We start from the raw sequence: 13,216 nt of genomic DNA on the forward strand, positions 1-13,216 counted from the left end.
GGTTACGGGGAAGTTTTGGTGAAAAGGATTGAAAAGGTTATAGGCGCATGGATCATAAGAACATTGATTAATGTTCGACATGTTCATGATATGAAAAAGAATCTGATCTCTCTTGGTACTCTTGATAAGATCGACTATAAGCATGTGGGTGAAGGTGGAATCTGCAAGGTGATCGCGGTTCATCGGTCATGTTAAAGTCCAAACTGGAGGGTAGTCTTTATATACCTTGGGCAAAGACCATTTAGGTATCGGCGAAAGTCGCAACCTCACGCTTATCAAATGATAACAAAGCAGATGTGGCATGTGAGATTAGGTCACACGAGCGAGAGGGTTGGCAATTTTGAGCAATCGAAACCTTTGAAAGGTGAGAAGATTAGTACACTTGATTTTTGAGCATTGTGTCCTTGGAGCGTAAACGAGTCGGCCTTTAGATCGACAAGAACAAAACCGAAGGGTGCTTGGACTACATTCATTCAGTATTGCTGTGGTCCATCTCGTGTTCGATCCAAGGGGTGGTAAAAGGTATCTTCTTACTTTCATTAATGATTTTTCAAGCAAGGTTTGGGTATACTTCTTAAAGGCAAAAAATGATGTCTTTGGGAATTTCAAAAACTGGAAGACATTAATTGAAAATCAGTGTGATAGAAAGATTAAGTGTCTTTGAACAGATAATGGCTTGGAGTTTTGCAATGAAGTGTTTGACAATTTCTGCAAGATTCATAATGTATTGAGATATAAAACTATTAGGCATACACCACAACAAAATGGAGTAGCTGAAAGGATAAATCTCACTCTTCTTGAGAAAACACGATATATGCTCTAAGCACAATGTATGCTCTCTAATGTCAAGCGCTTCGTTTCCATTTCGACGGAAGCGAAGAATTTGTTATGTTGTTAATCATTTTTCCAATGCAAGATTGATTTCAAAACTCCAAATAAGGTATGGTCAGGTAATCCGTCTGATTACTTGTACTTAAGAATCTTTAGATGTCCCGCATATTATCATGTAAGTGATGGAAAAATAGAACCTAGAAACTCGAAAAGGTTTATTTATGGGATATGTCAAGGGGTAAAAGGATATATAATATGGGAGTTTAGATCCTTTGAAGCTTATAATCGAGAGAGATATTACTTTTGATGAGGCCTATATGCTTGATCCTCGAAAGACTTCATCGAGTTTGCAAGACAAAGTTTTTACAATAGAAACGGTTGGAAAATGAAAACTCACAAGAGCAACAGAGGATCAAGTGATTCAAGTCGATAATGAAAAAAGCTCACACAAGAGTACCGAAGGTGAACCTACAAGATAGCAAATGGAAGGGACAAACGAACTCAAGCCTAATCCAAAATATTATCCTCGGCCGTTATAATCTTGTGGCCTATGCATTAGCTACTGCCGAGGAGGAAATAAAGGGTCTGGAACCCTTAAGCTATACAGAAGCTTCTAAGTGTGGTGAAGTTGATCAATAGTGTTTAGCCATGACCGAAGAGATGGAGTCTCTGCACAAGAACTAGACATGGGATTTGGTGAGTCTCACGAAAAGGGGAAGATGTTATTGATTGCAAATGGGTCTTGGAAAAAAGGATGGCATTTCGAGTTGATGCTAGATACAAAGCGAGATTGGTAGCTAAGGGCTTTTGTCATATGGAGGGAATCGACTACAATGAGATTTTCTCACGGTGAAGCATAGCTCAATTCATTTGTTACTAGCTTTGGTTGCCCATTATGATTTGAAGCTTCATCAGTTTGATATTGATACGCTCAAATTACACCTATTAATGGTATAACGTGGACGTTGTCAAATATAGTAACCCAACAAGGTTGGGGTCGAATCTCAATAGGGTGTGAAAAGGTTACTAAATTCGTAGATTGCTATGTTTAAGTCTAATGTCTTAATCCGATGATTTTGGTAAGATTGGGTTTTAGTAACCGATTGCTAACTATGGATTTGATTGTGAATTTATGGTAAAAGAAACTAAGGTTGTGTCCCCTTTAGATAGTGTGTATGATCATGGGTATTGATCTTGATATACTTAATGGATCATTATTTGAATGCACTTAATCTCTATATGAATCTATACTATTTTCCATAGATAAAGATTATTTTCTTTCTATGATTTTGCCAAATATAAGAAAGTAACTATGAAAAACGATTAATCATGCCAAGTAAATTCAAATTATTCCTAAGTGAAATTATTAAACAAAGTTTGAAGCTTTGAGTTCTTGTTGTTTATTCTTACCAACCCTAATTATTTTCCCAAATAAATCAAAGCTTATGGCTTTAATCAATGTTTGCAACCATTAATTATGTATGGAGAATGAAGAATAAACAAACCCTAATAATCCATTATTTGTATATCAATCACAAACCCAATCACAAAACACCCATCAATTGGGTTCCATAGCAGGAAAATTAGCTACTCATGACAAAGAACAAGAAACAAGAAATTGAAAAATTCATAATTGCTTTACTAAGAAAAGAGAATTGATAATACTTGAATTGATGTTTGAACCTTCAAAGATTAGAGAGTATTTAATGTTCTAAGTCAAAAGCTAGAAATATGAGAACTGATAATAATTAAAACCCTACAATGACTATTTATAGGTTCTGAAAACGTGAAAGTTGCAGTTGCGCTTTGGTCCGTCGATACGATACGGTCCGTAAAGTGGTTTACGGACCGTAAACCGGTTTACGACCCGGACTTCCCGCTTGATCAACTTTGTTCTTCCGAAATACGGACCAGTAAATTGGTTTACGGTTCGAATAAACTACCAGTGTCGTCTTTCAACTTCCAAAAACTCCGACTTTATGCTCGATGCCCACATGGTTAAATACGTTTGAAATACGGACCGTAAGTGGAATACGGTCCGTAAAGTTGTTCGTAAATCACCATTTCCTCACATTCGTTTTCCTTATGCTTTAATACGGCCATGGAATACGGCCCGTATTTGAGAATACGGTCCGTAAACCGAATTTACGACCGTCTAGCACTTCCTATCGTTTTCGGTCCGAATCAGTTCGTTACTCGAAATACACTAAAAACACATTAAATAGACACCGACTTGCTTAAAAACAAGTAAAACTTCTCGTAACAGGCCTCGAATATGCCATAAATGCTCGGCACATCAGATATCAAGACTATATTCTTACATGGTGAACTTAAAGAGGTGATCTTTATGAATCAGCCGGAGGGTTTCCTTATTGAAGGAAAAGAAGACCACGCTTGTCAATTGAAGAAATCTTTGTATGGTTTGAAACAGTCACCACGACAGTGGTACAAGAGATTTGATGCGTTCATGATTACTAAAGGCTTTTCGAGAAGTACATTTGATAGGTGCGTGTATCACATGACGATATCTGAGATAAATGATTTGAATTGAACTATTAGACTAAGGAGTTTGACATGAAAGATTTAGGCAAAGCTAAGAAAATCCTTGGAATGGAGATTCACAAAAAGAACGGTTTAATTCTCTTTAGAAAAAGTATATTGAGAAGGTAGTTCGGAGGTTTGACATTAATAAATGTAAACTCGTTACTTTACCGTTAGCACAATATTTCGGACTTTCTTCTTTGATGGCACCATAATCAAAGGAAGACTTAAGTACATGTCAAAGTTTCTTATTCTAGTGCTTAGTAGCATTATGTATGCTATGGTTTGCACTCGACCGATATTGCTCACCTTTAATGTGTTAAGTCGATTCATGTTTAATGCAGGACACATTGAGGAAGCAATTAAGTGGATATTGAGATATCTTAAAGGTTCTTCGAATGTTGGTCTAACTTTTTGTAGGATGAGAAATGAAGGCTTCTCGGTCCTTGGTTATGTGGATTCTGATTTTGCAGGTGATATTAATAGAAGGAGATCAACTGCGGGCTACATCTTTACTCTTGCAGGTAATGCTATAAGTTGAAAGGCGACTCTCCAGTCTATAGTTGCTTTGTCCACAATAGAAGCTGAATATATGGCAACAGCAGAAGCAGTAAAGAAGGCTATATGATTGAAAGGTTTGGTGTCAGAATTGAGTAGGGTTCAACATGAACCAACTCTAAAATGTGATAGCCAGAGTGCTTTCACTTGATAAAAAATCAGAGATTTCATGATTGCACCAAACACATTGATGTCAAATTTCATTTTATTCGCGATCTTGTTGAACAAGGCACAGTTAAGGTCTTGAAGGTTGACACAAAGGACAACGTAGTGGATATGTTAATCAAGATGGTTCCTCTTGTCAAGTTTAGTCATTGTATGAATTTGGCAGGAGTTCTCTTCAACTGAAGCTTCAGGATGGAGAACGGTAGGGAAAAGTAGAGCTACTAGTATGTACAAGGTTTTGGTTAGTGTCTCTTGTTTCCTACACGGAGTTAGCTCACGTAGGCTTAGAGATATTGGACTGAATGATGTTCATATGGAAGCTCGAAATTCATCTCAAGGTGGAGATTGTGAATTTGAGAAGATATTTAAGTCAATTTCTACTCAAAAGCAAAAAGAAATAAAAGGAGACTTTTTTCTTTGTTGGTTTTCGAGTGTTATTGGGATTTAGATCCTTTCTAGGAAAGGATTAGACCTAGTAGTATAAATACATGCTAGCTAGGATTTATTAAGAAGGACAAAATATAGAACTTAAGAGTATTCAATATTGTAACTTACTTTCTCCCTTGCTATTAATAAAAGTGTCGGCCGTTCTCTGTGAACTAGGGTCACATCGATCCAAACCACGTTAATTATTGTGTTTTTATCATTTCCGCGCTAACAATAACAGTGTTTCAAGACAGAACGTTTATGTTTTTATGCTCTTATTTCCTTAAATTTATCTGATAACACCATCTTCTTATTAAAAACTTGTTATCTTAGTTTTTATCCCATACGAATGTTCATAGTTATTATTTGAATGAATAGTTTTGATAAAGTTGGTAGCATTATTTTATTTATGCCATATTCATAATTTGACTCATTTATTAATCGAATCATCAAGAATGGCTCATCCATGCCATTTTTCAATAAAGTTTGGTTTCGTACGCATTATATGACAATTGGTCACCAATTTGAGATCCACGTCGTTTAATTAAACCAAAGACAAATTAAATCCTAAATTAAACTAAAACCCGACCCACAAATCTGTGCTAGTTGACATGGACCTCTAATTGGAGGCCAAGTGTCATCTCTGATATTGTAAAACCTGCGTTAATGAAATGACATGGATGAGTCATTTATGGTTCATAAAGATAAATGATAATTGATGAACACGCGATAAATGATCATTAGATAGTTCGATGACATATTTGAGCCTTTTTCGTAATATATATTAGATTAAATAATTCATTTTTAACAATCAAAACTAAATACAAACATATTTTATTCACTTTTGTTTCGTCGCATTTTGGTCGATTGGTTCTTTCTGAATTTTGTAATAAGCCAACCTTATGACGTGATAATGAAGACCATATCTCGACTTCTACAAAGATGATATTTTTGGGTGACAATGATCCAACCGGTAATGGTCCAGTGTAAAATTGCTTATTGTGTTGAGTGAAAATTGTTTTATGCGGTTAGATCACTGTAACTATATGTAACAAACTAACAATTTATAGTAATTCAAATTCAAAACTTGAATATTAATGCAGGTAATATATTGCAATAAGTTAAATCACGCTAATAATGTGAATTTTATTACACTGTCAATATATATAAGTTGATTCCTTACTTATTTAAGGTACGCTGAAGTTCTCACCCGATTGAAAGAAAATAACATACACAAATAACGAATCTTTAGCTGCATCTACTTTATGAAATCTAACCTGTATCACGATATTAGTGGCTTAGCTCCTTTTTTTTCACCAACAGATGCTTCTCGCTCAAGAAACCGGTGAAAATCCTTTTCCTTTGTTGCGGCACTCACACACACATTCCTCCTCAGACTAGATGTTGTGTTATCGTACCTTCATACATCTTCGCTGAATGTTCTATCTATAAGTGCCTCTCGAGTTAAGAAAAAACGGCATTTAAAAGGCGTAACCAACGAAAGGTTCTCTCTAGTTACGAAGAACTGACACTTAACGGGCGAAATCAACAAAAGGTTCTCATTGGTTCCCGACGATGTCCCCCCGGAAAAAGGAGCCGCCATTCTCGTTCTTTCTTCCTCCTAAAGCAAATCAGTTTTCATTCACTGTCGTTCGATCAAAATTTAGTGTTTGATAACTACTCCACCAACTTTCAACTAAGCACGATGACCAAATGTTCCTCCCTTACTAGGTTGAATTGCTATTGCAACTCTCATCTTTGGTAAAACTAATCTGTCTTGTTCTTCCTACTTTATCCCATCTAACAAAGCAAATATACCAATATGGAGATACAATTGGAAACCTGGAATGCATATATAAATCTTCATTTTATGCCGATTAATTCTCTTTTACCCTTTCTAATGAAGAAATTGCATGGTTTGTCCTTCAAATGGGTTGGTCTTTCATTTTGCCACAAATGGGTTGGTCTTTAATTTTGCCCTTCAAATGGGTTGGTCTTTAATTTTGCCCTTCAAATCGAACTTATGCCTAGCGGCGGAGCATAAGCTCTTTAAGGACGCGGGGCGTAACTTGTGTGATATTATGATGCGAAAATATAAACTTATGTCCCGAGAAAAAATTGTTTGCCTTGAGGGCAAAAATTAAAGACCAGCACAAAATAGGGACGAAAGTGCAAATGACCCCCTTCTAGTCCTCAGGCAAACAATTCTTCCTACTTTTTGTGCCAGGTAGTAATATCACACCAACTTAATTTAAGCATCCTTTAATTTTAATTTGCAAGATGGGATTTAAAGTCCTAAACTGCAAGTTCGCAACAGTCCCACGTTCTTGACCCAACTATTCCGCGAATGATTTCACGGGCGTGAATATATAAGGAAGACTTCTTATTTTAATTGCAAGTCTTTCTTAAGCACAACTCTGTTTATCATTAATAGAGATCCAATCGCAGTTATACGTGTTCACATTGCCAAAGCATGTGAAACTCTTTGTATTGAATGATTCTTAAAGATCAAACCATTAATAGTCAACTAGTCAGATTGTTGGTTCAGAACTGAAAGTAGTGGAACTGAGACCTTGACAACTATGTAAGTGTCAATATGCTAGCACTTTATCAACAACCTAAAATAAAACAAAAAGTTGCATAGCTTGAAAGAGATCAAATTATAAGTCTCATTCTTAGCTTGGAACAAATATAATGGCGGATGCTCTGGTATCTCTACTCCTGAAAACTATCCCACGGCTGCTCGACGAGCAAGCAAACATACTTTCTCAGGTAGAGGGCCAAGTCCAGTCCATGGTTTCATAGCTACATCTCATGAAAATTTTCCTCAGGGAGACTGCGAACAGAAGGAATGATGACATTGTTCGAGCGTTGGTGGAACAAATCCGAGAAGCTGCTGAAGAGGCGGAGGATGCCATTGACACGTACATGGTCAAGAGCTTAAGGCAGCAGCAGCAGCAGAACTTCATCGAGAATATCTATCATGGTGCTGGCCATATAGGAACCATCAACAAAGTTGTGAAAAAGATTGGGCGCATCAAGAAGCGGATCGAAGACATCCATCGGAACAGAGAGCAACTAGGCATCGACTTGTCCGAAAATGTCGATGATTCTCAGTTAATAGCCGAGCTGAGAAGGCGCAGAATTGAAGTAGAAGAGGTGGACGTGGTGGGGTTCAACCACTATGCCCAGCAACTAGTCCATCTCCTGCTAGATGAAAGGAAGTTTGATGTTATTTCCATCAACGGCATGGGTGGTCTGGGCAAGACTACTCTTGCTTTAAAGGTCTTCAAAGACCCCCAATTGAGACATAATTTCTCCGGTCTCGCATGGCATTATGGTTCTCAAGAATATAGCATCAGAGATCTTGTACTTGATCTTTTGGCACAGGTGACACATACACACTGACAGATCGCGAATTGGATGACCAAAGGTTGAAAGAAAAATTAAGGCAATCCCTCGGAGGGATAAGATATTTCATCGTACTAGATGACCTTTGGAAGGTTAACGATTGGGAGAATTTAAGGGCATGTTTTCCAGACGACAGGAATGGAAGCAAGATTCTATTGACTAGCCGCAACATCGACGTCGCAACATATGCAAGCTCTACACAGCCATTTCATCTGCCACCCATGGAAGAAGCAGAAAGTTGGAAACTCTTCTCCGGGAGGGTTTTTCAAGGTAGAAATTTCCCAGAGGATATGGTGGAGCTAGGAAGGAGAATGTGCAAAGATTGCAACGGCTTACCACTGGCGATTTTGACACTAGCAGGTGTCCTCTTAACAAAGAAAACGTTGCGTTCGTGGTCCAATATAGTTGAACACGTAAATTGGCACCTTGTCAAGGATCCCACCAGATGCTTGGACATCCTATCCCTAAGCTATGGTGACCTACCACCTCACTTAAAATCATGTTTTCTGTACTTTGGTGTTTACCCAGAGGGATTTACGATCCCTGCCAAGCAGATAATGCAACTGTGGATAGCTGAGGGCTTTGTACAAAATGAAAATTATAGGACGATGGAAGATCTGGCAGAGGATTACTTGGAAGAACTCATTGCTCGAAGTCTAGTCCAAGTGGTCAGTAGAGCGAGAGATGGTGGGGTCAAAACTTGTTAAATCCACAATCTTCTACGAGATCTTTGCATCCATGAGGGCATGGAAGAAAGGTTCTTTGAAGTCTATAAAGCAGTTGGTACAAAATTACCCAACAAGCCACGAAGAATTGCTATCCATAGTGAAACCCAGCACATTGGTCCAAGTGCTAGCAAATTTTCTTCCACCCGGTCCTTCCTGTGCTATGATTCTATTTGCAATCTAGAAATATCTCGTTGGAAAGCACTTTACAGAAGTTTCAAGTTGATCAAGGTGTTGGACCTCGGGTATACTAAGGTTCCTCATGTGCCAGCCAACCTGATAAACCCACTCGTCTATCTGAGGTATCTAAGGTTAAGTGCTCCCACCGAGTCTGCCTCTCCTCCTTCTATGTCTAACCTTCAGTATCTACAAACACTTTATATGAAAGGAAGGTCTTGGAAAACAATTCCAGATGGGTTTTGGAAGATGACAGAACTACGACACTTTTATGTGTCAGGTCTACCCATAACTGGTCTTCCTCCCTGTCCAAGTCTTATGAATCTACAGACACTAACTTTGGTACGTGCTGATGATAACCTCAAGCATCTTATTTGTACCGGTAAATTCCCCATGTTGACAATGTTAGGACTGGAGGGAGAAAAAGGTAGAAGCTGGAAGAAGTTTCTTGAGAAACTTTACCATTTGCAACATCTTCAATCATTGAAGATTCGTTGTGGTAAATTTGAACTCCCAGACAATTTGGCTAGGTCCTTTCCTCCAAGGCTCACCAAGATAAATCTCAAGGACGTTTCAACAGAAGGAGGAGAATTGAGAAAGCTCAACAGACTTCCAAATCTTAATGTGATCAAGATAGAAGGACTTTACTATCGAGTTTCCAGCAGCAACAGATTCTAGAATTTCCAGTTTCTCATTTCATTTCTAATTTATTCAACTTTGTACTACACATTTCAGTAAAGCTTCAATAAATCTCAACTGCGAAAGGGTAATAAAACATTCTGCTCTTCCATTTTGTTTCTTGATTGAAATTATTTTAGGTCGCTGGACCATGTTTAAGCAATGCAGGAATTAATTAATTAAACCAACAGCAAGAACGTGACTTTATATTATGAAGCATAGATAATTGAATGTCTTTCTTACCTTTATGGTATAAAATGTGAACGAATCCATTCAGGGGAGGCGTGGAGAGGAGTCCTCTCTTCCACTGGTCTAGTCATCACATATGTGGATGGAAGAGATGAAACTACTCCCACAATATTTTTCATCACTTTCTTGAAGTGTATATCAGAGAACTCACTGCAAACAAAGACCAAAAGAAACGAAACATACATTAAGAAATCAAAAAATCCCAGAATAAGAAAGAAGTCTAATTTACACCAATGGCGTACTATATGGGAATGAGCATCTTCTCACAATTAGTTCAATCGATGATGTTCCCAATATATGAAATTGTCCTAAGTTACTCGTTGGTGCTAAAAAAAAAATTTGACGGACAAACTAACGGCCCGAAATTGAAGATTGTCGAGTTTAATAAAATTTGCCTAAATTCAGAAAACTACACGGGAAAAACAAACCCCTTCACCATATCGTATCACGTAGAACACAAACACAAAATTGGTGAAGATTATAACTTTTATCCTAGACCATCATTCTTTGAAGCTATCAGTTCTGGACACGTTGATACAACCTTAGGAGAACCACACCCCAAAGCCACACATGTGGGACTTGGGAGAGCCCAAGGCCACATTAGCTCCCCATTTAACCGATGTGGGACTCAAGTCCCATACCTTCCAATAATATATCATAACACATGTTGGTTATACTCTGATCAAATTAAACTACTTCGAGGAAGCAAAATCTAGAAGCTGAATAGAGAACCCATATCTTTCGGGAAATTTACCAAACAATTTTTCTTAATGAGTTATCAATACCAAATTCTGCCCAACAAAACCCTGCATGCAGAAAGAATTGGACTGGGACAAACTCAAGCTCAACTGGGAGCAATAAAATATACCCACCAAAATCAAAATACCTTAACTTTTTTTTTTTTTGTATAATCGAGAAATCTCGAAAACCAGTAATGCACGGTTTGAAACTCGATAAAGTACCTATATCTTTTCAACTTCCATCAATAGCTATATATGCATCTCACACGTCCCATATTGCAAAATATTTCATTTGCAAACTGTGTAATGGAGAGGAAACAAAAGAGAAAAAGAACATTAAATACACAGAAGAGAAGGAAAACAAAACAAAGCAACAAACAAGAGTAAATAGCAGAAAGATAATGCTAACCTGAACACTGTAAGACCAAGCATATAAGGCAATAAACAAAGAAAGTTAGAAGTAATGAGGTGCCTAGGAGCAACAATTAGCACTAGAATACGGTAATGAAAATAAGAAATTGTATCAACATTAAATCTGGTTTATTTGTATCTTTGAAGTAGTCTTTTGATAAACGAGGGTTGATATAAATTAGCGGGATATAAACCATAAAACTTCAGAGGTAATTGAACAGTCTGCCTTGAAGCAAAAATAAAATAAAATTGAACAGTCTGCCCATTGCATGTCGATAAAATGCAATTAGTTTATTTGTACTTTTGTTGTCGAATTGCAATCTATATATGGGTGAATATCATTGATACCCCTAACTTTGCTTTTTAAAACTCAAACTCTCCCTCAATTTTGAATAGTAGAAATCCTCCACTCTTATCTTTTACCCTTGAATTTTTAATTATTCATTTATGTACCTTTTTATATCATATATAGTAATATTTTATTTTTTGCTTAATACATGGACAACCCCTTAATTTGTCAAAATATATAATAAATGAACACTCGAACTGCGGCTTGTTTCAATGAACACCCGAACACATGATAAAACGTTCATATTAGACACTTTTGGTTGAAATTTTGAAAAAACTTTTGTGCGTGTTCTCAGCGTATATTAGGTAGTTAAGTTAACCATTAAAAATATATAACCTCATTTAATTATACGCATTAGCCTCAATAAGCCGTAAAACCTCAAACATGTCCCGAATGAGGTTGATGAACTGAAAAAGTTCCTTGCTAAAGAAAAAAAAGGATTTGGTTACCTATTAACACTTTTTACTGTTAATAAAAAAAATTATATTTCATTTTTATGAATTATTTTTTTCTCTTATACAACTAAAAATAATATAAATATTTTTATTTATATGTTAATTTTACCTTCTAATTTTGTTACTCCAATACTCATTGAATCTTAATTAGTTAGATAAAATTTAAATAACTAATATATAGGGATAAGGCACCATTACCCCGAACTATATACCCGAATTGCTACGACACACCTTACCTTTCCCTGGGCCCTATTACCCCCAAACTTATTTAAAACGGAATAATTACCCCCCTAAATGCTGATGTGGCAAAGAGAGTATGTTTCACTCTCTTTGAGAGAGTGAGAAACATAAAAAAGGGGAAAACTTAATTATTTTTTTTTCTTAAAAATCTGCATTTTCTTAAAAATTTGAAAATAAATCTAGTCTTCCACATTTAGTTTTAAAAAACGGGTTTTCCACATGTTAAGAAAATAATTAATTTTTTTAAAATTTTATAAAAATTCAGTTTTTTTCACATTTTGGCAAGAAAAACACTTTTCCGAATTTTATTTGAAAAATAAAAGTGTCCTAAGAAAATGAAATCATGAAAATCAAGATTTTTGAAGACATTTTAAAAAAATAATCAAGTTTTCCATATTTTTAACAAATCCATTTTTCCATATTTAAAAAAAAAATCATTTTTCGTTTTTTTTTTTCTTTTAAAAAAACGGGTTTAAAAAAAAAAAAAAAAATTCAATTTTTTTTTCAAAAGGGTTTTAAAAATCCTTTTTTTAAAAGAAAATTCATTTTTTAATCCATGTTTTTAGTTTTTTTTTTTTTAATGGGTTTTAAAAAAAATCAAATTTTCAAATTAAAAAAAAAGACGGTTTTAAAACTCATTTTTTTTTTAATTAAAATTCATTTTTATTTTTATTTTAAAAAAAAAAAATGACACGTAAAGAAAAAATTAAAAAAAAAAAAGAAGAAAACAAATAAATACACATGTGGCAAGGAGAGTGTATGTCAATCTCTCCAAAAACTCATCGGCGTTTAGAATTATTCCGTTTTAAATAAGTTTAGTTAGATAGTAATTTATAGTTCAGGGGGGTAACGGTGCCTTATCCCTAATATATATAAATAACTCAAGTGTATCAACTATCAAGTAGCGTATGCATTAACCAACATACACTCTTTCATAGAAAAGTGTATCACTGTCTAAACTATTATCTGAATTCCTTATTGACATGCTGATTACTTTTTATTTTTATTTTTTAGTGACATGCTGATTACTTTTATAGATTTACCGAAATTTCTTATGATCTTCGCGGTAATAAATTTACATAGTTTTTACAAAAAAACTTGGGCGCAAAGCAAATGAGTCAACGGCTTGACCCTTTAGCCAACGCTGCCGTTAAATATGAACCCTCACTTGCGTTTCTCTCCAACAACTCCCAGTAAATAAAGAAATTAAAAAAAGGACCAAATGTCCACTATAAATAGCCATTATGATCGATCCTTAAT

General features: G+C 35.8%; 1 protein-coding gene across 1 annotated transcript in view; it reads left to right on the forward strand.

The window, feature by feature from the left end:
- LOC132062083 (toMV resistant protein Tm-2 netted virescent-like) overlaps positions 1-8,639 on the forward strand; it is a 19,550-nt gene extending 10,911 nt beyond the window's left edge. The window contains exons 2-6 of the mRNA XM_059454728.1: positions 3,717-3,772; positions 3,846-3,896; positions 4,262-4,464; positions 7,353-7,911; positions 8,025-8,639. Coding sequence (XP_059310711.1) covers positions 3,717-3,772; positions 3,846-3,896; positions 4,262-4,464; positions 7,353-7,911; positions 8,025-8,639 — 1,484 coding nt within the window. The remainder of the gene's footprint in view (positions 1-3,716; positions 3,773-3,845; positions 3,897-4,261; positions 4,465-7,352; positions 7,912-8,024) is intronic.
- The last annotated feature ends 4,577 nt before the right edge of the window (positions 8,640-13,216 follow it).

The sequence above is a fragment of the Lycium ferocissimum genome, chromosome 7 (genome assembly GCF_029784015.1).
Source record: "Lycium ferocissimum isolate CSIRO_LF1 chromosome 7, AGI_CSIRO_Lferr_CH_V1, whole genome shotgun sequence".
Classification (NCBI taxonomy): Eukaryota; Viridiplantae; Streptophyta; class Magnoliopsida; order Solanales; family Solanaceae; genus Lycium; species Lycium ferocissimum.